The sequence below is a fragment of the Haplochromis burtoni genome, unplaced genomic scaffold (assembly GCF_018398535.1).
Source record: "Haplochromis burtoni strain Fernald_Lab_line unplaced genomic scaffold, NCSU_Asbu1 Contig_120, whole genome shotgun sequence".
Taxonomy (NCBI): Eukaryota; Metazoa; Chordata; class Actinopteri; order Cichliformes; family Cichlidae; genus Haplochromis; species Haplochromis burtoni.
This window is the reverse complement of record NW_024582481.1, coordinates 653845-678271: the sequence shown is the minus strand read 5'-3', so window position 1 is coordinate 678271 and position 24427 is coordinate 653845. Positions and strand designations below refer to the sequence as shown.

The 24427-nt window shown below is 40.9% G+C and overlaps 1 protein-coding gene across 3 annotated transcripts in view; it reads left to right on the top strand.

Moving 5' to 3' along the window:
* fhod3b (formin homology 2 domain containing 3b) overlaps nt 1-24427 on the top strand; it is a 90321-nt gene that overhangs the window by 51185 nt on the left and 14709 nt on the right. For 2 of the 3 annotated variants that reach the window (XM_014337596.2, XM_014337597.2), the window contains exons 5-11: nt 1859-1964; nt 18508-18602; nt 19408-19519; nt 20464-20558; nt 21195-21338; nt 21476-21720; nt 24273-24332. In XM_014337596.2, coding sequence (XP_014193082.1) covers nt 1859-1964; nt 18508-18602; nt 19408-19519; nt 20464-20558; nt 21195-21338; nt 21476-21720; nt 24273-24332 — 857 coding nt within the window. The remainder of the gene's footprint in view (nt 1-1858; nt 1965-18507; nt 18603-19407; nt 19520-20463; nt 20559-21194; nt 21339-21475; nt 21721-24272; nt 24333-24427) is intronic. The other variant, XM_042223786.1, reaches the window with a different exon arrangement.

The following is a 24427-nucleotide window of genomic DNA, read 5'->3' as shown; positions in this document are numbered from 1 at the left end:
ACTTCCTCCTGGGGGAGAAGTAGCCCTGACCACCCCACTGTGTTTATTGCTGCTTTCCTCTCGATCCCATCTGAACAGTAGAGCGCATCAGAAAATGTTAAATCCTGCGGAAAACCTAATGCTTGGCCTTAAATTATGGAGTCATCGACAGGTGTGAGAGGTGCAGGTGGTTTTGTCATCAAGGACAAAATGTGGGATGAAGTGGAGGGGCCGAAGCAACAGGAATCCATTTGAACAAGCTGCAAACAGATTGCACTTCTCACTGCATCTGCAGCCACTTTTTGCTGAATTTGAGAAACTTCTGCTGAGTGTTAACCAGCTGATGATTTGGAATGAGTAAAGTGTGTCTGTAGCTGTTCTCTTACAAGAAATAGTTTTTTTGCCTGCAGTAAAACAAATATTACAAGTGCTGTTTAGTAAATCTTCTTTTTTGCAGGAGGATTAACCAGTGGTTTTACCCACTGTGCGCAGATGAAATTACTATAATTTGCTCACATTAAGTCACCAGCTCTCTTGTTTTTGTGGCATTCATTTAGTTATAATATGATCAAGATAAGATGGACCTTTCTGTAGTGACTATCTGCACTAAACCAAGCGCTGCAGGCCAAAGAGAAAATACATTTTCTTGGGTAAACCGTGCCTTTAAAGATCAGCATAAATTATCTCACTAGATTCTTGAGCTGATTTTATCACATTACTGTGCTTCTTAAGCTTACTTTTTATTAGCCTTATAGCTAAGTATATAATGCCCAGAATAACTCTATCAATATAATAGTATAAAGTAAAAAATACAGATAAACTGTATATTAAAATGGATGTAGCCACTGTGACATTCATTGTGCTTCACTCACATCATTTCATTTACTTTATTTATCCATCATTTTATTTAAACTTATATAAAAATGTGTATGTATCACCCAGACACAGAGTTTAGTTAGTTAGTGCTGTTTGACATACAAATAAAGTGCTAGAGTTTCCCTCACCAAAACTGAAGAAGACATTGTTTGGATAGGTTGTTAGCACAGTTACCCACAAGAACGCCACGGTACCTGCCAGATATTTGCATTTAAAATACTTCAAAAGGCACCAACATGAAAAACGAGGTAGAGATGTTGAGTTTGTTAGACATGAAGTCTAGCAGAAAGCTAGTAGCCATACAGTGTCTGCCTGTGTTTGTACCCACATTGCTCAGCATAGGTACCTCTAATTATTCATAACTGTTAAAGTTAATGCAATTAAAACAATGAGTTATTTAAAAATGGCTCCCCATACAGTTGATATGAAAGGGTGTTAGCTTTTGAGACCAAAACTGTTTTCAGCAAAAGGCTGTAAGCATGTTTGTTTTTGCTAGAAATTTGGCCATTTTCACAAAGGCATCTATGAAATTTGGAGCCATCCTTCAGTGACCATAGAAGCAACTGTCGGGTTTTTAAGTTTAAGCTTCAAACTTTCCTTTTTGATGAGGCTCATAGTTGGGGCTGGATTAGGTGACCCTGAACAATTCTTTAGTTATGGTGCTAAATGCTCAGGCTGCTGGGTGATTTCCCATAGTGCACTGAGTGCCATGCATTTATATGCTGCTACATTTTCTTTTCTCTCCCATAGTTTGTGGGGTTTTTTGTCTTTTCTTTTCTGATGTTGGCTCTCTCTGGCTGCTGGAGGTTCCTTCCTGTTAAAAGGGAGTTCTTCCTTCCCACTGTCACCAAATGCTTGCTCATATAAGATGCTCTCATTTCTGGCTTTTTTACCTTGCAATATGAAGTGCCCTCTCGAGGCAACTGCTGTTATGAATCCACACAAAATAAATAAAATGTTTGAGTTTATAATCTTGGATATTTTCCTTTTTCTCTGTTGCCAGGATGACAAAGACCTTGTGCACGAGTTTGTGGTGGCCGAAGGACTCACGTGTTTGATAAAAGTTGGAGCCGAAGCCGACCAGAACTACCAGAATTACATCCTCAGGGGTATGTACGTTGCAGAACGGCACAGCTTTGCACCAGTGAAGCTGACCCCCCCCCCCCCCCCCCCCCGACCTCAATTTTACAACACAAGGATGTTATTAATCAATCCAGTAACACTTTTCTTTCCATAAACCTATCTACAGCCACATGTGTTTATATAAACTATGTAAATTGATGATTCTGCATGATGACCTTCTCACACTCACACATTTTACCCGTATAAACAAACTCAAATGTGTGCCACAGATAGTGTGGATGCTAGGCCAAGTTTAGCAGCTGTTTAATTTATGTCTCCCGTGTCGGTGATGTCAGAGATCATGTGCGTTGAGGTTAAAAGGGGGCAGGGACAGCATGTTTTGGGGATACTAGAGGTCCACAGCTCTCTCTCTCTCTCCAAGGTCACTACCATTTAACAGCCTGCTGTGAGGAGGTGGGTCACACACGCTTAAGTGTCTAATAAAAGTTCTGGCAGGATATTGCAGATCATAAAACTAATTTTCCTCTCCTCCCTCTCATTTTTATTTTCCCTGCTCCTTATTCAGATTGGTTGCACTTCTGTTGATTAAGTTGGACTCTTGACGTCAGTGCTTTATTAGATGTTTGATTTTATATGTAGAACACATAATAAACATGAACTTGTTAGCTTGGATCGAGTCATTGCGGTTAGAAAGAAAGAAACAAAACAAAAACAAAAAACCAATTGTGTAGCTCACTCATCTCATCTGTGGTTTCTTCATTAAGCCTCCCTAATAAAAGGTCACAGTGCAGCTGACCCCTGTAATTTGGTTGCACATTTCCAACAGATGTAACCTCCCTTGTGTTTACAAACTAAGCTACAGCATGAGCCCAAATGCTTCCTCTCTAATTTTCTAACACGCCAATGTTGATTTTTTTATTTATTTTTTTGTTACTAAAGAAAAAAAGTGACAAAGTACTGATGGTGCCCCCCCGGCAGGTTATAAACATGAACATGACCCCTGCCTAGACCGCCTCTGCAGGCGTGCTGATCTTAAATGTTGGAGGCTTCATCTAAACTTGGCCCCGTCTCTGATTCAGACAGATAAATCACACGGGTTAAATGGCCAAAACATGACAGGCAGATAACAACTGGTTTTTGGAAACTTCAGAGTTTACCACATGCAAGAGATGTTAGTGTCATACAGCTGTGAATGATGAGACCACTTCTCATATCTGTTCACTCCTCCTTATTGTGACATCCATTTTTTTCCTTTAATGTTTGGCAAAGCATGTGGGACTCTTTCCTTTTCTTCGTGTGCTAGTTTATCGCCTCATCTCTGCGGATTGGAGTCCTGCCCCTTTCCCCGTATCTTTACATCAACATGAGAACCTAAACCAAACTAGTACTCTCCCTGAAGCCCGTCTAACCCATTTCAATTTTTGACCTAATTTCTCCTGACCAGCTGAGGAAATGTGGAGTGTAGTAGATCACCCTCCCTCGTGAGCCATGTGTTGGCGAACGCAAGTCGAGCATGTGCTGGAACCCAGATGTACAGGTCAGAAATGAATATAGATCTGGCGGCTTTACTGCTGATGACTTCCAAGAGGAGCTATGTCATAAGGATCCCCAAGAGGGGAGTGAATTATTTGCCTGAAATTTTCACACGTGCACACACAGAGAATGGAACAGAGGCAGATAGCAAACCAAGAGCAGTAATTGCTTTGGTATCAAACACTGATCACTTCTAATGCTTTTTGCTGTAATGTCTTTCAAGTTGAGCCCAGTAAAGGAAAAAAAAAGAAAAGAAAAAAAAAAGGAAAAAGTTGAGAGGAATGTGGCCTTGAACCCTGGTCTGTCTGGTGTGCATTAAAAACCTCCCGACAAAACAATCTTGCTCTCTTTCAAGAATAAATATCAATCTTATGGGTCTTTTGTAGTTGAAAAAGGCACAGTCACACGTGCACACCAGTCTGCTTGCATTTTAGAACAACAGGTCTCCAGCCTTAGCTCTGTGGAACATTGCCTTCATTGTAAATGCTTGTTCCTGCAGCATTCTTAGCAATCTACACCATCTCACTTTGCTCTTTTTCTTCGTTTTTTTTTTTTTTTCTCTTTCCATCTTCTTAAACCCCTGGAGGTGTCTGTTAGTGCTCCCTCAGTGATGTGAGTGGTTTCTGTGTCTGCCTGGTTGGGGTCTGGCCCCTTTCACGGCCCCTCACACCTGGCTCGGAGGGCTTCCAGACCTGGGCTTAACTCCTTGGAGACCTGCGATTTTTTTTTCTTTTTTTGGACCCAGGGGAAAGCTTGTATGCCCTTATCACCCCATCAGAGGAAAGGGTGTGAGGTCACTGTTTCAGAGGTGCTCGTGCCATCTGGTCTTCCTGTAAATCTTACAATCAGCTGCAAACACAAGAGAGCCAAAAGGGCAATGAAGGCCTCATTAGGCTCGGTCGTGCTTCTTTCATGCTCATTTATTATCTTTCGAAAGCAGCTCTTGAAATCATAAATCTTTTGTTAATGAAATGAAAATCAGAGCAAAGGTTTCATAGTGTATGTTTCTTTAGTTAAGAATGTAGTTTCTCAAACCAAAAAGGTGTCGTGGGTTTGTCAAATGTTCTTTCTCTGCAGCAGACTTGTTGCAGGTTGGAGAAGTTTGACTTGTAACTCGTGGTTAACATGCGAAAGAATGTATTTTAAACCATATCATTTTTTTCAAAACCTATCACAGTGTTAACATGATACATATCACTAATATATGACAAGAAGTTCCCAACCAAGCATCAGTATGTGACTAGTTGTTAGTGAGAATGCATTGATTAGAGATGTAGTTGTCAAAAGTGATGTGGCTCAGGAGGTAGCACGGGTTGTCTACTAATCAGAAGGCTGGTGGTTTGATTCCTTGCCGTCAAAGTGTCCTTGGGCAAGATGCTGAACCCCAAGTTGCTCCTGATGTGTTTATTGGAGCGTGAATGTTAGATAGAAAGCACATAGGTGTAGGAAAACATGCTTGTGAATGGATGAATGAGGCTTGTTGTCTAAGGCACTTGAGTACTCAAGCAGAGTAGAAAAGTGCTACATAAGAATGAGTCCATTTACCGTTTAGATTAGTTAGTGTTGTCTGGTTAGAAGCTGGTGGGTTTTACTTGTAACTGCAACTTTTGTAGGCCTGCGCTTGACATATGACATTGACTGTAATAAAAAACTGTTACTTAGGAAGCAAAGGTTCCCTGATTCGATGTCAGGAAAAGACACAAAGCCCTTTGGGGCTGTGCGTCTTTAATTTGACACAAAAAATCTGCTAAATACAACAGGTGGAGCTATCACTTGTGAATAAGGGAGCAGCTGAAAGTAGATTTGTCTTCTTCCTCTTCTGTAATTGCTTATTCCTCCTTTGTGGCACTCACAGGCTGCAGTATGTTATGTTACCACACTTTGAGAAGCATGGGTTTCATGAAGACCACATTTATAGTAAAGTCCAAAATGCTAATAAATCAGATGGTGGTTTAGGTCCACCCTAATATGTGCCTTTGTGCCATTCTGACAAAAAACGTTCTATTCTGTCTTAAAAAGTGCCAAATAAAATACTGAAAGTTGGCACAGTAACTCGTCGTTGTTAGTGCTTCCTCAGCCCCAAAATAAAAGCAGCTTTTGCAAAAAGGTCAAATAAGTTTCATCAGTAAGCTCAGACTTTTTTTTTTCTTCACTGTGGTTAAAAAAAGATCCCTATGGTACTAATTATCATGAGCAAAACAGGCAGAGGAGTTGGAAGAACAAATGACAAGGTTTTTCCATTTGTAGAATTTATAGTAAGAACGCTAACAAAAGCAACAACCGTGTTTAATTGGTAACTGTAAAAATGGGAACGACAGACAGAGAGGGCAGATTAAAGACAAACCAATTACAGTCAACATGAAGTAATTATTCCCTGCTTTGAAAGGTTCACTGTTGACATTCCTCGCCATAAGCTTTGTTTTGAGCTACACTTTCTCTGCGTGCACTTCTTCGAGGCCGTGCTATTTCAGCCTGCATGCTGCTGTTGACAAAACATTTGCCATCTGTAAGCACTGGTGGAAACAAATTGGAAGTGAAGCGTTAGTTTTTGATGTATGGGAATTTGGAGAAACAGACTCTTTTTTTTTTTTTTTCTTTTTCTTTTTTGTTTCAGCTTCCAGAGCAAGTGAGGATATATATTTGATGGAAAACACATTTGTAAACAGGGCATAACTTATCTCCATACCCAAAAGGCCATCACACGCTGAATTATACTGTATATACCTGGGCTTGCATGTTCTAACTTAGTCTTGAAAATTTATAGCTCTCAAAGTCTAGAAGTATTACCTTATGCTATAAGTTATGTCCATATTTCATTTCATACTTTTATCTCATTCGCTCTTCCTTGGCTTCTATGTCTCGCTACCACTTTAAGATCTCCTGGTTTTAATGCCACGGCTGTTATAATCCCACAATGAAGCACCTTGACTTCCTGGTTTCCAGAAGGAAGTGCTCAAAAGGGCCGTGTGGGAAAGATAGATGTGTTCTAGTCAAGTGTTTCATTACCTCTTAAACTGTCTAGGACCTAACCCCCCCCCAATACAGCACACAGATCAGCTTTTAGAGCCACACAGCAGGAACTTTAGTGGTCGCCGTTTCCACAAAGTGCACCTGAAACACAAGAGCCTTTTGTTCAAATTTTAAGTGTCTGTAGTAGCAAAGGCTTTAAATTTTATATGTGACACACTAGCAAGACATGTGCAACGGTTTTCATCTGCGTGTCACAATCCAAAACGCTTCACCGTAAACAAAGGTAAGAGCAGCCAGCTTCATTTATGTACTCTGCACTTTGTAGCCAAACGGGCGGCTGTGGTGTCGAGCTGGAATGGAAACCTGTAGTTAAGAAAAATCACCATAGGAATAATCTAAGTTTTATATACAGTATTTGACTGGGCTATGATTTTAAGTTGGCCATATTAGGGATATTGGCTGCCACTGACATCAATGAGAGCCAAGAGTAGAAAAAAATCTGTTGGAAACCGAGGGTTAGAGCAGCCTTTAACCAGACAGATCGATAGATTGATATGTTAAGAGAAAGTTCTTGTGTATCTTAAGTGCAAAACAAAACACCAGCAGTACATTTTTTTAATACTGTGTGGATTGTTTTTGGGATTTTTTTTAGTGTGGATTTTTTTAATCTACACTAAGGAGACTTTCAGTAGTCCTAAATTTAGATTCTGTTTTGATTGTTATGAGTGAAAACCCAGGCATAGCAGCAGTGTTGGAAGCTCTTCTTGGAAACAGTGCGTATTGTGTTGTCTGGATTGCTGTGCTGGAGGGAGACCTTTATGATGGCCCGTTGTCTGGATAAACATTTCCATTTTGTCTGTACCAAGCTGTGTGGATTTGTGCGAATGTATCAATATACTGCATGTGCTGGTTATTACAGGTGTAATCGTTTCCTTGTTAGTGTGATCGTGCAAGAATGACTTTTAAAAGAAGATAAAGTCATGCTTTGTTAATTTTTCTCTAGGGTAAAGGGAATTCGAGAGGGCCTTGCGGGAACTGCTGACACACATATGTAGACAAGAGCGAGAAGGGGATCTCACGGAATGCCCTTGTTGTACCAATAGAAACTTGAACTCCTGGTTTGTAATGAGATCCCATGGGAACACGTGCATGTTTTCCACCCAATCTCATGCAGCTTTTTGAAAAGCCACTGCTCCCGCTGCCCTCTCAGTGCAAATCTTTTCAATCTGAAAAGCACTCACTCACTGAAACACACATAGACATTGTGGTGACGTGGATGTTCATTCATGCACACTTACAGCTTAAGTCTGCAGGTTATGGTCGTAATTCAATTTAGTTCAGTTCATTGTTATTTTTATAGCACCAGTTCACAACAACTATAACCTCAAGGCATGTTATATTGTTAACTAAAGATGACACCCTTTGGCCAAGCACTTAGTGACAGTGGAAACGAAAAACTCCCTTTTAACAGGAATAAACCTCTGGTGGAATGATGCTCGGGGAGGGGCAGCCATCTGTTATCACTGGTTAGGGGATGAGGGGAGGGAGACAGGTTAAGATACACACTGTGGAAAAGAGCCAGAGATTATTATTAACTAATGATTAAATGTAATTATGGTTTATGAAAACAAGGAGAGGGAAAATAGGTGAGTGGAAAAGAAATCCTAATTGCATCATTTGAAGCCCCCAGGGTAACAAAGGGATGGTTCAGGCCACTGAGACACAGCCAATGAAGTCCCACCTACAAAGAATAGTAAACATTATGGCTGTCCATTGAATTTGTATTAGGTGAATGTCTCTCTTTGTCAGTCCCCTTGGCAAGCAAAAAGAAAAACATTTTAAAGCTGCTGTTTCATGGGATAGAACAACCTCATTTTTAAATGCTGCCAAAATTGGAAAAACTGAGCCTTTAATAAGATATGCAATATCAGGCACCATCAACAGGAAGAATAGGAAACATTTTGTCACCGATAGGTCAAATATCTAAATGTCAGTTTTAAGTTCATGCAAGTTAAGCTAAGGCATTTACACAACATTCAACTTGCATTACTGTAGTGGAATGTGGTTAATTTAGGAAATCGAGTAATGTTATGTTTGCAAGTGCCTTATTCAGCTACAACAGCTTGCTAAGACACATATTACAGTTGGTTTCAACCAGCTAGCTAAACATTGATATAAAATCTAATGTTCTGTGGTGGCTGCAAGCATTTTTTTATTTTTTGAGCTCTCACTTGCATCTTAGTTTATGTTTTTCCCTCAGCTGAATGTAGTTTTCAGATATTTGGCATATCCTGAATCAATAAAAGTGTCTGATCGTGAACTGAAAGACCAAAGCCCCACAAAAAAAAAAAAAATAGTAGTTGGTAGTAACAGGGTTTGGTCGTCTAGAAAAAGCTAATAATATTTTTATGCCTTGGTGCTGGTGATAAAATGTTGGTGGTCAAAGGTCAAGGACACTGTGACCTGTCATGTATTCAATCCTGGTTAATGTGAGATGTCAGGTACAGCTGGAGGAAATTTTATTACATCTGGGACAAATTTCCAGTAAGACAAGAACTGATTGGGGTTCGGTGGCTCAAGGTCGGTGTCGCTCTGACCTCACAAACCAGTTTTTATCCATAACTCAAGAAATCATATGCTAATTATAACAATATTGTACACAAATGTCTTATAAAGTAAAGTGATAAAACATATTTTTATCCAAAGGTTGAAAGCTCGAGTCTGGATCGACGCCGACGTAAACAGCAAGTCGACTGGTTGGCAGAGGCATACAACCCTGAGGCTGTAATCCTAGTCATGTGTTATATAGCTTCAGTACCTGCCTAAAAATTTGGTCCTCTGGGATGATGGGAATAACTTCATGTGGTCAGTGGAAATTTAGGAAATGAGTGTTACGCGTGATTTCATCCCACAGCCTCTCAACTCTTTCTGCTCCACTGGCATCATTTTGGTTTTTTGCTTCCAGCATGTTCTCTATAAATTAAGTCACCAGTGTTTAAACTGACATACTGAGTCACGTACTCAAATATACACCAGCAAATACTCCATAGACTGCTTGACACTGTGTTGAAAATACTAACACTACCTACATTTACCATTTACCTACACAAACACAGCAGCATGTCATCACGTGTTGGGGTTAAACTCGAAACCTTCTTCCGACCGTATGTGTCCCACTCTGTCCTTCCTCTGTGTCAGACCCCTCCGGCCCTCACGTGAGCAGACGGCTTACATCTGAACCCACTTCACCCCACCTGCCTGACCTATATTCTGACTCCCCTTATTCTTTTTACCTACATCTGTAGAAGTTTTTAGCCTGAGCAGACCCACTGGCAGCAGAGTTACAATCCCATCCCAGAGCCTGTTTTACGGTAACAGAATTCAGTATACAAGCCAATTATATTATAAGAATGTTTGATTTAGTTCATTTCTCAAGCTCTCATTTTATCATCTCTGACCTTGCTGTCTAAGGTACATAAACTCTAATTTGGAAAAAAAAATAAATCCTTTGCAGTTATGCAGCACGCAGGCACATAGATTGAAATCGTCAGTGTTTCACGGCTTTAAGGCTGATTTTTGTAAGCTGACTGTTTTTTGGGACTGAATTCAGTATGCGACTGGCCAGAACCAGACTCAATCACACTACTATGCTCTGAGGAGCAGTAAGAATTTACCACAGCTCATCTTTCAGTTCACTTTACAAGAGGGTGGATGTAACGCAGCAGCTTGTTGCCAAAGTCTTTCTCATTTGGATGCGGTGCAGAAATCATCTGTTGGACTTCTTCCAGTTGTTCATTGTCCTAAAATCATTTGATAAAATTTATTTGGTGCAGTAGCCCTTCTACTCTCTCAGCTGTTCAAGTACAAAGAGGTGAGCAGTAGAACAGAAAGTGATACCACATTTAGCTTGTTTATTCTCCTCATAATGTTGTAGGAGATTTTGCCCTGCTCAGCACTGCAGTGGGTCTGCGGTGCCTGTGGAGCTTGCTCAGCCAAATACTGGGGAGGCGCTCTGCGTTACTTCATGCTATTGTTCCATTAGGCCTGTTTGTTTGTCTTCAGGGAATTTGTTTGGATTTAGGCCCACAGTAAATTTTGTCAAATGCTGGCAGACATTTATTCAGGTCTGAAAATGGAAGCGTCCCCCTGTTGTTTTACTGTATGGGGTTCAAATAAGTAAGTCTGGTAGTTCAGGTAAGTCTGGCAGTTGGCTCAGTGATTGGAATTAGTCTGGCTTTAATGGTCTGGGTTATTAGCTGACTAACAAATGTCTTGGTCCAGTACAGTAGAGCTGAGTAATAAACTTGACTTTTTATGGCAGACAGACTCTAAGTCAGGACCGAGCTAGAGATATGGATGCAGAAATGAGAAATAATAAGAGTAATCAATCAGACTGTAACTTAATCAGTAACTGAAATTCATTCTTTTTCTTCTTTATAATATACTTTGCAAAGAACTGTGTGTTAACAAATTTTACTGAAACTATCAAAGATAAAAGTGTTTATTCGACAGAAAAGTTGAATTCATATTGTATACGTTGTATATAGAAGGGCTGTGTGAAGAGCAATTATTCCTTTATTCTAATGAGAAAAGAAAAACAAGAACACACGTTGTGAATATGTACAGATGAAGTTTAAAAAAAATTATGTTTCAAACTAAACCTGAGCCTACACCTCTTTAATGTTTTTATGAAAGTTTTATTTTGATGTGACACTTCTCTTCTTCATTACAGATGTAGGTGGTTCACAACAACAACAAAAAAGTTATTTAAGATGATTAATCACTAATTAATTTGGTTAAACAGGTTTTTACTGCTACGGTTGTTTTATACCCATCTGTCTCATCACAACTGATCACAGAGTGGTGAAAGCAGAGTCGAGGACAGCTTGATGAGCTTGCTGGTCTACTGTCATCAGTATCGCGTTAAAGAGCAGAGGGTTATCCAAAATATACGTCCACGAACAATCAGATAATGCTGTTTGCCTTTCAGCTCCGAGTGTCATGCTAACTTCCAGAGACACTAAGCTAGCATTTTTTGCTATGCTAGCTATAGAAGATGGATGGATATCCTCTTAACTTTTTTTTTTTATAAATCTGCATTCACTGGTGCCAGTGAACTGTATGTTAAGAATTGATGCAACTAAAGTGATATGTGAGATATGTGTATATATTTTTAATCAGAAAATCCTGTTGGTTCCCATGAACTGACTATGAACTCATTTAACCAGTCTGTTTTGGTATCTGAGAAAGGATGTCTCAGCTGCTAGTTTAAAGAATTATTGGATACAACTTGATGCTAATATTGTATATTATCTTTTCCATTAGAGTTAGAAGGAACAATAAATCACTGTATTAGTGTGCAGTATCCCTTGTTCTCTCAGTCAGATATCCTTTCGTTTGTGACATCTACATTCATAACAACATAGTGATGTTCAAATAACTCAGATCAAGGCTGCAAGGTAAAATCTCACTAACCAACTTTATTGATCCATCCATTTTCTCACCCCCTTGTCCAATTCAGGTTACGCTTAGGGCAGAAAAAAACAGATTTTGATTGTTTTGAAGACTTGGGAAAGTGGAAACAAGCCATAAACAAAATACTTGCATGATACCAGTTTCTTAAAATGAGCAGATAAGCAAACTCATTTTCCCGTGGGTGAAAACAGAGCTGTTCCATAAAGTTTAGAGCCGAGTTCCATAGATTCATTGCTACTAGACCTTTTCAATGAGTCATGTGATCCACTGTTGATAAACTGTTGATTGTTGCTGCTTTTAATATGCACTTAGATCTTTTATTTTAACTGATCATCCAATAGATATGTAAAACCATCTTAGGTTGCTCCAAATAAACCCTTTATACAAATTTGCTGGAAATACTCCTGATTTGTTTATGAGTCACAACAGGAAAAATAGTGGCTTTGCAAATCTGTATTCAGTAATAATCTCCATAACTCTGTGAATACTAAAATCTGACATAGTAGAAAATCAATTTAGATGAAAAAAAAAAACCTTTGTTAGGCCTTGCAGTATACAGCGATCCAGGTACAGTGGGTACAGGGAAGTACACCTCAGAAATCTAAGCGCAGCATCTGGCTAATGCACAGAATGCAAGATAAGAGTCTCCATGTTGCACTGTAGGGGCTAAAGATTTGGCCCCATTCCCAAAGTCCTGGTAAAATAAATGTTGCACACTGACAGACAGTTTGGCTGACCCAGTTTAGATAAATTCCAAAATGTAAATGAAACCAACGGGCCAGAGTGGTAAGTGGGAGAGAAGTGGACAGTTTTTTACTGTAAACAGAAAGTTGTTCATTTGATTTCTTGCATCCTTATAGATAAAGTTGTCTTTTTAAAAAACATATACGTCAGCTGGCTTGCATTGGTGCTGACTTCACAGACCTCAGACTGCTTCTCACCTCGGCAGTGGTCACGGAGCAGCCCTTCCTGCACATTCCTGGGGCTGTGGAAGATAATTGCTGTGGTTTATGAGAGGGAGAGGCCCTGAAGAAACACTTCCACCAGACTTCAGTTGTTTGATTTTGTACTTCTCTCAGAATTTGAGACACGGGAGCAGGGTCTGTCTCCTCCAGTCTCCTAGTCTGTGGTTCCCTGCTGCAACTCTGTGTCGTCCAAATGTTCTGCTCACTCTTAAGGCAGTTGCATGTTGAAATAAATTGAGTGTAAGAGTGCTGCACCGATGACAGGCTGCTCACTCGACACTTCAAAGTTTCTTTAAAGCTGTCCTTTTTACCCTGGCTGTCCTTTTTCCCCAGTGGCATGCATCTTAACTCTAATCACTGTGCTTTGAAGGGAGCTCATTGTCTGCAAGCATCTTATTACGTGACATACAGTACATACAAAGGGAGTTAGCAGTGTTATTGTTGCGCTTTGTGTGAGGTATGGTAAAGCTGCTCATGATTATATAAATGGAGGCCCACATTGTTGGCCCCAAATCAGTGCTTGAGAGTGGAGAGAGTCCTTTACAGACTCTGGACTCACATGTTCCTCTTATTAACCCTCTTCTAAAGTTATAGATGACTGTCTGTTGTACAGTTTAAAAACAACCCTGGGTTTTGAGCCAACACTTAGGGAAGTATGGCAAACGTTCATCCCAGTTTCAAAGCTTAAAACTGTAAGAAGCAGGCAGCCTAATTCTTAAAGGGCCGTTAAATTACTAGTTAAAGCAAAGTGTGTGTAAATCGCTTTCATTTGCAGTCCGCATACGTGATTGTTTGGAGAGTAATTAAATGTCTCCTTTTAACTGTTTTGACCAGAATATGAAGGTTTCCCATAATGACAGGTAATTTAATTTTTTTTCTAAACAGTTACAGTATCATTTTACCTAACCATTCGGTCTTTGCGGTTTTTGGATTTGTAGTCAAATCGTACATCAAGAGGCCGCTGGCAATGAATAATTTCATGAAGCAGCAGTTTTAATGAATGTGAGAAAAAAGGTAATGGCTGTGTGTTTTCTGGCGCCACATGAGGGTTCAAGTAACATACCATTTCCATATCTTAACTGTTCGCTAAATTAAATTCAAATATGATATTTATTCTGATTGTTTTTTGCGCGGTTGACTGCTTGAGTGACTGGCTCTCAGTAGCAGAGATGTCAGACTCGTTTTGCATGGTGGGCCACATACAGCCCACGTTGATGTTAAGAGGGCCGGACCAATTAAGTTGAACTTTATTTATATAGCGTCAAATCACAACAACTGTCACCTCAAGGTGTAACCAATGAAATGCCTCCATCTATCAAATCAAAGATTTTTACCTACACATTTAAAACCTGAGATATCGTAACATACAGCGGCTTGCAAAAGTATTCGGCCCCCTCGAACTTTTCCACATTTGTCGCATTACAGCCACAAACATGAATCAGTTTTATTGGAATTCCACGTGAAAGACCAACAAATGGATATGTTGGATATGTTTAAAACAAAACATATCCATGTGTTAGAACGGCCCAGTCAAAGTCCAGATCTAAATCCAATCGAGAATCTGTGACAAGATCTGAAAACTGCTGTTCACAAACGCTGTCCATCTAATCTGACTGAGCTGGAGCTGTTTTGCAAAGAAAAATGGGCAAAGATTTCAGTCTCTAGATGTGCAAAGCTGGTAGAGACAAACCGTAAAAGACTGGCAGCTGTAATTGCAGCAAAAGGTGGTTCTACAAAGTGCTGACTCAGGGGGCTGAATAATTACGCACACCCCACTTTGCAGTTATTTATTTGTAAAAAATGTTTGGAATCATGTATGATTTTCGTTCCGCTTCTCATGTGTACACCACTCTGTATGGTCTTTCACCTGGAATTCCAATAAAATTGATTCATGTTTGGCTGTAATGTGACAAAATGTGGAAAAGTTCAAAGGGGGCGAATACTTTTGCAAGCCGCTGTAAGAAAAAGAAGTGTAATTTCAACCACACCAGTCATCCATCCATCCATCCATCGTCATCCGCTTTGTCCGGGGTCGGGTCGCGGCAGCAGCCTAAGCAAAGAGGCCCAGACCTCCCTCTCCCCAGCCACCTCCTCCAGCTTGTCCGGGGGAATACCAAGGCGTTCCCAGGCCAGCCGAGAGATATAATCTCTCCAGCGTGTCCTGGGTCTGCCCCGGGGCCTCCTCCCGGTGGGACATGCCTGGAACACCTCACCCAGGAGGCGCCCAGGGGGCATCCTTGTCAAATGCCCGAACCACCTCAGCTGGCTCCTTTCGATGTGGAGCAGCAGCTGCTCTACTCTGAGCCCCTCCCGGATGGCCGAACTTCTCACCCTATCTCTAAGGGAGAGGCCAGCCATCCTTCGGAGGAAGCTCATTTCTGCCGCTTGTATCCGCGATCTCGTTCTTTCGGTCACTACCCACAGCTCGTGGCCATAGGTGAGGGTAGGGACGTAGATCGACCGGTAAATTGAGTCACTCAATCACAAATTTCTATGGTAGATAGTGGGGAAAAAATGGTAACTTTTCTCTCATTCAATTGTTTTCTTTTTTCTCTTAATCACGTCAATGAATGTCATAAAAGCTGTAAAACGTAGCAAAATACAGTGCAAAATATATGCCTTCACATTTTCCATGCAGTGAGGCTGGTTTGGAGTCTTTGCCGGGCCGATTCTGGCCTTATGTTTGGCACCTCTGTTCTATAGGCTAAAACCTTTAAATGTTGCCTTGTGATAACATGTCAGCGTGATCTAAAAGCCTGCTCGCTTTGTGGTGGATAGATAAAGTCTCATCTGTCAGCAACTGAACATTCGTGTTGCGTAATGACACTTAAAAGTCTCATTAAAGACGCGTGTTTTCAGTGGAATTTCTTAAAAGCACATTGCACTAAGGCAGATACCGTACACAGGTGCACGCAAGAGATAAGTGTGCAGTGATGATATTGCAGGTCTGCTAATGCCACACAGCTCTTTAAAGTTGAGGCTGTTTTGTGTTTGTATAAAAATTGACTGTGCATCATTATTTTGTACTCTGTGCTCACAGTGTGCTGTAAATGATCTCTTTAAAGCTGTCTGGTGGGATAGTTACAGAGGGTTTCTCTCTGGCCTGCACTGACCGATAGAGTCAATCGCTTTTTTAAAAACACATTCTATTGTGGTCTGCTGTGACACAACGCCCAGAGCTCGCAGTGGGAAAGGACCGTTTCTCTGTTCTGACATGTTGCGAGTACTTAACCCCAATTTATAAAAGATGCACTGTCGCCACCGCTGCTTGCTGCCGCTGCAGTACGCCGACAGCAAGCACATACACACAGACACACACAGGGCCTGTCCACCCACACGCTCTCACACATCATGTACACACAGCAGCTGCACCTGGGAATTTTGGCCTATCAGCTGCATATTCGTGATTTTCAATGCCGCTCTAGAAGACTGCATGAAGAAATTTATACGTATATAACAGAAAGTGCAGCCTGTCATCATAACATGTTATAAGAAAGTGATGTAAACATACAAAGAAGAGATTAGATCAAAATCTGTGAATGTATACAGTTTCAAAGCACCTGTTTCTCTGCTTTTTTGTCACAGCTGCTAATATATCTGATCACTTTTATATATATGATCCTTCTGAATAAAAACACCAATGGCTTGACTTATTGAGAATATTCTCCTATGTATTATTACCTCCCAACACTCTAACTTCTGCCAAGAAACAGTCAAACAGGCTCTCCAAAAATGTTCCACTTTTAATGCGTCACGTGCTCTTCCCCCCGTGTCAGCTAATGTATCATGTAAAGTTTCTTTGGGTTCAAACTGAACTCATCTTGTTGTGGTCTAATGTATGAAAGCATTACTTCTACATGTGTGGACTTCCTCTGAGATGCTGCTTTAAAAACAAAACAAAAACACCCACCACATTTTAAATGGTGCTTTTGTCTGTTCCACTCCTGTCCTGTAATGTTTATCTCCCTTCCCCCATCTCCTTCAACAGAAGCCCTACACTTTTACTGCCCCCCACTGAGATCCCTTGGCTCTGATTAGGTTCTTATTTATGTATCCTGTTACAGATAGAAGTCATGTCAGCTTCCATTGAGGCACTCTGCTCAGTTATACTGCCCCCAGTTGTGTCCACTAACTTGAGAGTTGAATGTGGACAAGTGATGTTTTTTTTTTAAGATCTTCACCTAATTGTTGAGATTTTCAATTTTCACAGCAACTCCAGTTTGCATGTACAGTTCATATATAATTACTACTACATTTACTACAATTACTACATATATAAAACTAGAGTGTTGGAAGATCATTGTCTTATTTCACCAAAATAAAAAAGAATTAGAGAATGTGTGAATAATACAGGGGGAAATGATCTGATAGTGTACATTTTTGGTCTTATATACAGTGCTGTGCACAAGTCTTGAGCCATTCCTCATTTCTTGATAGCTTGCTTGCAAGGAGGCAGATTTTCTTGTATATTTTTTGTCATCTTTAACAAGTTTTCCAGGTTTTCTGAATGTTTTCAAAGCTTTTCTTCAACCATTTTCAAACCAGTCCTCATACCCGACCAGAGCAATGATTTTTGTTCGTTAAGCCACTTAATATCAACATATGAATCATTCAAGCATAAGGAAGCCAACCAGCTCAAGAGGTGAAACAGTGTTTTGCCTATGCATGACATTTTTAAATGGTATCTTCAGCAGAAGTGAACGGTTTCAATGGAAGGATGTCAAGAAGTCATTCTTAATGGAGGAAAACGGGTAGAAAAGCCTGAGGTATGCCAAATTACACAAGAACTCAACTGAAGGTCAGTGTCAGAAGTCTTATAGAGTGATGCATTGTCAACAGTATTTACAGAGGAGGAATTATGAATGCAGAAAACTGCCATCATATTTTAGTCCACTATGAAATACCATCTGGTAAGATCCTGATTGGCAGAAGCTTCATTCTTGTCGCGACAATGATCCCAAACACACTGCCAATGCAGTAAAAGCAGAGTCATGGTTTGGCCTCCCCAGCCCCCCCCTCCACGTTATCGAAGCAGGCTGGGATCATCTTGACAGAGAACAGACTGAAAAGCAGCCAAAACCCAAAGAAGAGCTTTGAATGTCCTTCAAGAAGCCTGGAGAGCAATTCCTGAAGACTCCTTAAAGAAATGACAAGAAAGCTGCCTAAGAGAGTTCAGGCTCTGATAAAGTAAATCAAATATTGATTTCCAATCTCTTTAAAATCATTTGTACAAACTCTGGTTTCGCCATATAAATTTCCATGTATACTTGCACGTATCAGTAAACCACTGCACCTCATTTATCTAGCAAAATATAAAGATTTTTGCACAGTATTGTACCACAAGGTCATGTCTCCTGTCATATATTGGGGCTGAAATCTCTCAAAAAGCACCAAAAGTAAACTATGAGTTTTCTCATGAATACAGTCTGTTATCCCTTAATTGTTGGTGAAACTTAAGTTTCACCTGCTTTGCATAGTCAGGATTCCACTGAGAGCAAAGGCAGGTTGGATGGACAATTATGAAACGATGAAAACATCAACTGTAATACCATAAGATTGACCATCCCTGTGCTCTTTCCTCCCATGTCTTTCTTTTGTCTGCCTTTCCCACTCTCCTTTTCTCCAGCTCTTGGTCAAATAATGCTGTACGTGGACGGGATGAACGGCCTCATATCTCACAATGAAACGATCCAGTGGCTTTACACGCTGGTTGGATCCAAGGTAAAAAAAATAAATAAAAAAAATGTAAAAATGACTCCACACTGTAGATATCCTGTAAGATCAACTCAACGACACCACCTGGCCACTGATGAGAAGGATAAAATCCTATACTTGCTGCCCTGCTGTCAGTGTGGTCACCTCAGCCCTCTACTGGCCAGACTGCAGTATGTGCAGCAAATGTGCAGCAGATGAGGGAGCTGCACTGGCTCTCTTTTCACACAGTTTTGATGTTCTTACAAATTACTTTCCTGCCTTTCCGTGTAAATACTGACAAAATATTTTGGTGTCTGGTTTATTTTTCTTTTAATCTGAACCCCGTCTTTGTAATCACCTCGCCAGGAAAGAAAACTTGTTGTGCACCACCCCTCCCATTGTGTTGATTTTAACCTCAGCTTTGCAGCATATCATAACCATAACACTCTTCTCACCTACTTTTTTTTCTTAAATCTCTTTTTCCATATTTTACAGTGGTGTAAATCACTGGAAACATTTACTAAACCTTAGATATCTTGCTTTATTTTGAGGCTCATCTGTGGTTCAGCATTTTGATTTTTATGGCATTTTTATACCGTCTGACTGCTGTACAGTGTGTTCCCATGAGCCGTCAGTGGCACACAGCACTCTTATCAAAACCTTGCAAGACTGCCCCTAAAGGAAAGGGCTTTTACCATTTGATGCCATTAAGCATCTGGAATTTAAAGGGCTTGCACATGCTCATCATAGTTGTTTGCAGAAACATTAAGTTCACAGTTGAATTTGTGCGCTCTGTGTTTGTTGCTTTAACAGATTGTTTTTCTTTCCACAGTTTCGTCTGGTGGTGAAGACATCCCTAAAGCTGCTGCTGGTGTTTGTCGAGTACACCGAGTCCAATGCTGCCCTTCTCATAAAGGCTGTGAACGCTGTGGATACCAAAAGGGGTACGATGCTTGCATAACTGAGAAACAAACATAAATGCACAACACTACTGTCAAGGGAGGGACCGACTCGTTCTCTATTCCCACACTCACATAGTATAGATATTAATAAAGGAGAAAACATCGGAAACCTGCTGCATTAACCAGAGTGTCAGTGAATTCAGTGTGTAATATGTTGGAGCTAATGGAGTTATTTGCATATGCTAGTCTTTAAGCCAATCATAAATTCCACTTACTTCCCCATAAAATTACAGTGTGTGCTACTATTTAATCATTGAATATGTTCACCTTATATTTAGTCTCTGTGGGATTTGTTGCTACATAGCATCATCATTAAGTTTTAATTCTCGGCTGCTCAGTGAAACCTGAGCAGTAAAACACAGAAAGCGCGGTCCGATCAGTTGTTCTCAGCCGCGCCACAGCCACGCATGGAATGAAGCTTATTGAGAAGGAGTCTATCTCCTGCCTGCAGTGGGGTTCAGTTACCTGCCATCCTAAAAGCTCAGCATTGTGCTGTGGCATACAGCAGGGGGTTGGTCATCCGTGTGCAGGGCTCAGGTATCCCTCTGTCACTTCTGCTGTTGCGTAAGAGGACTGAACATGATCCCCTGTCTCCCGATGAGAGGAGTTGGTCTTCATGGCTGAGACGGTGCTCCTTGCTTATTGCCACATGCAGACGCCTCCGTTTTTTGTTTTTCATTTTTACTGCTGTGTTTCTAGAGGAAGATGAAAGCCATACTGCAAAGTCTGCTGGCGCAATAAGATGACTTAAAAGGTTTTATTTTTTATATTGCTACACAGCGACAGAGCCAAATCGGTTTTTATGACAAACTGTGAGATGATCAAATGGATGATTTCAGATTTTGTAGTTGTTCAGCATCTTTGTAAACCTTGAAATAACTTTTCTTTTTATACACACTTGTGTTGCATGTGTTTTCATGATGCAGGTACAAAACTGTGGTCAAATGTCATGGAGATCCTTGATGAGAAGGATGGAGTGGATACAGAGCTGCTGGTGTTCGCAATGACGCTTATCAATAAGGTCAGTAAATACTATTTAGATACTATTTAACCAACTATTTCTGCATTACCGTGGAGTATAGCATTTACCTGCCTGTCTCTAGTGGTTTTCCTTCCCAATCTGCTACATTTAAAGCCCCCTTTATATATTGTATATAGATTGTTTTATCAGCACCTGAATAATGTAGAGATAACAAAGAAAGTCTTTTGAGGTGAGAGGTCATTTGTATTTGTGTGTTTGTGGGATTGCAAATGTTGCTTATATGAAATTGCAGTAACTGTGGTAATGAAGAATAAACTGCAGGAGTGTAAAATGATTTAAGTGTGGACACAGGGCTGCTGGTGTTCAGTGTTTATTATCCTTGTGGATATAGAAAAATGTGTTTACATACTACTAATGTGTTTAGGTATACAGCCTGGCTACAGATCGTTTTTAAATATATTACTTGAATACATTATTTATTACTCAGATTAGCTTCAGTCCTGCAGGTGAATTATCAGTTTAGTTTTGTTATTGTTTCATTATCATGTGTTAGCCCTGGCAAGTATCGAGGGTGTACCCTTCCTGTTGCCCTGTGACAGCTTGAATGATTGGATAAGCAGCTAAGAAAATGGATGGATGGAAAATCGCATGTGTTTGCTTCTGTGCGTGTCTCAGACGTTGGCAGGCCTACCAGACCAGGACTCCTACTATGACATGGTGGATTGTCTGGAGGAGCAAGGCATTGAAGCCACGGCCCAGAGACACCTAAGCAGAAAAGGCACTGATCTCGACCTCGTGGAACAGTTCAACATCTATGAGGTCAGGAAGCCTTCAGTACAAACCTTTATCTCTGTACAAACAAGCTCAGTGTGTCTAATAAGTCAAATAGCAGCCGGGAATTTGTCTGTGTAAAGATCCCTGTTATACTTTATTCACTCGCTGTCTCTTTGACCTAGATGACTCTCCGTCATGAGGACGGTGACGATGACACCCAGTTGCCCCCGAGTGGGCGAAAGGACCGCCGGCGGGCCAGTGTCGGCGGCACTAATGAGAGGCGAGGCCTGGAGAGAAGACGCAGCCGGAGACATTCGCTTCAGAATAGCAGAGGCCATGCTTCTGCCCCAGCATCACCCAGCACCAGTCACGCTCGTGCAAGTGGCTTCCTCCGCTTTGGTAGCCAACATGAAGATATCAGTGAAAGGTAAAGTTTGCAAAAGGAGAGGAGAGGTGGAAGAGAATTAGGACAGTAAAAGAAAGATTTAGTTTGGCGTTTATTAAGTAATGACCTAGAGCAGAGCACATGCACAGGCAGGTCGACCATGACCTCGTTATTAAATGTTTCATCCAGCTGGGTGATCTAAAGCCTGAAAGATAGCTGCAAGTAAAAAGGAATCACAAATGATTCCCATTGAGTTATTTTACAGGAAGGCTGCCCGACTACAAGTGTGTATTATATTTCATTTGTGGAGCTCTACCCTGTCCAGAGCTGAGGAAAAGAATTTCATTATATAGTAATTTAAAGAATGGCAAAGAGAAGACTGCTGCAGCAAAGTGACATTTAAATTAATTTTCTGTCACAGACATTCTCCTGCCGCTCGAGGAAAAAGGAAGCCTTTGCAAACACGAGATATGAGCTATCTGCTCTCACTCTGAAGTCAGGCTTCCTTCAGCGGGCGTGCACTGAACTTAAACTCCACCATGCCACATGTTTTATATATGACAGACCTTGGTGACTGCACAGACTGCATCTGGTGACTCCGGCAAGAAGCAAATTGCAGCCTTGTTTAAATGCTTAAAGGGATTATACCCGATAAAAGCACAGATCCTTTTGATGAACATTACTTTAACCTCTTTATTCTAGATCATGCTCCAGGAGGCAAACTGGAAATTATTTGTAGTCTTCTTTTTTGTCTTTCTCTCCCCAATCATTATTAACAAGCTTTTTACAAGAAGCATACCCCTTACCCCTGGTAGCACTCAGATCTTCAGGTTAACTTAAATTCAATCCAGCAGGTCATATGATACCATGCTAGCTAGCTTCTTCCAGTCCACCACAGGAAATTCAAGCCGCCTTTGAAGATCACAATTTTCCATATTGTTAATGAAATCCAGACAACTGAGAGAGATCCAAACAGCAAACCGGCCCAGACTCGTGTATGGCGACCCCCAAACTATCAGCTCAAACACACAACATATCCTACAGGCTTAACACTCCTTATTAAATCAAATACTCTTCTTCTCTTTTGTATTAGTGGTATTATTAAAGTTGTCCTTTAACTGTTTTATCATGTCATAAAACCAGGATTACTAAAATTCTACTAACCTTCTCAGGCATGTCTCTCTTCTGCACTAATAATTTTAATGCTTTCTTGAAAAGCATGTCTGTAGATTTTCGTCATTTCTGTGTGCTCTCCCTTTCATCTTCTGCTGTGTGGTTTCACGTTGTCTTTGTCCAATTTCTCTTCTCTCTCGCCTCCCCTGCATCCTCCCGTTCCTCCTTTCAACCCTCAACCCCTCCTCGCCCACCACAGGGAAGAGGAAGAGGAAGACGATGAGGCTGATAAGGAGGAGGGTGAGGAGGAGGAGGAGGAGGAGGATGAGGCAGATGATGAAAGTCATCCAGTCTCTGATTCCTCTAGTCAGGGCACTCACAGGTATTTTAGGCCAACTACCGTGATACAGTTTCTCCATTTTTATTCACACAGTGCCTCCCTACTTTCTCTTCCATTTTGGATTATTTTCACTCTCTCTCGACTCCTACTCTCTTGTATTTTGTCATCCTAGTGCGGTTCCAGATGTAGCAGACACTCCTAACATGTGTTTGAACATAAAGTGTATGGCCAACATCCTCCCTAAAGCCAGTGACCCTGAAGGGCAGAGAGAGTATCTCAGCGTCAAGACCAGGGCATCTTCTCCTGTGTCCGTTCCACCTAAAAAGAGGACCTTTAGTCCTTGGTGTGTTCCTCACAGCCACCTGACTCTTTCTTCCAATTTGCTCTGAATAGAGCGGCAAGCTCTGCACACCCTCTGTATCAGTCCACCCCAGCCTCTCCACCCTTTTTCCATCCCTCTGTCCCCTGACTTAAACCAGAGGCAGGTGTCGTTTGCGGTTGAGAAAGCACTACTTTACATGCACACCTCTCAATGTGGAACCACTCCATCACCGTTGTCTGTGTATATCTCACTATACCTTTACCCAGCATTTCAATCATAAAAATACAAATAATTGTACAAAAATGAAATGCCATCACTGAAGACTTGCACTACACGATGAAGTTATTAAGCCCCGTCCTTTTCCATGATGTTGGAAAGCATTATTTTGCATTTAGTCCTCATCTGTCTTTCATTGTGGCTCTGTGCCACAGTTAATCCAAGACAAGGCGATAAATGATGTCAGAGCATTAATGAGTTTCAATTGTTACTGTGGGTTACAGTTACTGTGTAGTTCTGCTCATGTTTAAGCTGAAGTCTGTAGGTCTGTAGCAACAGAAACCACATTGCTCTGCATGTAGCAAATGGTGTTCACTGGACAATAAAAAATGAACACTAAATTATGGTAGATTTTGCTTTTTAAATTGCACGCTTAATCAGTGAGACAGAGGGAGATATTGTATCGTCCCTGTCTGCTCTGTCGTCTTGTAGTCTTGCAGCCCTCCTTCCTCAAACTGTCTTTTTTATGTGACTAACAGCTAGATATTTAATCTTTGGAGTCTTTCAAATCTGACTTGACTTTTCTCTCACTTACATCTTCAGTCTGACAGATAATACATCTCCTTCATCTTGCCCTGCTAGAAAGCCCTGCTGGGCTGAAAGGTAAGACAAGGAGTCAACAGGCCAATGTTAAACAAGATATATAAGAGCTTTAGAGTTGAACAGTAGTATAAAACGTTTGGCACAACAGTGACTGG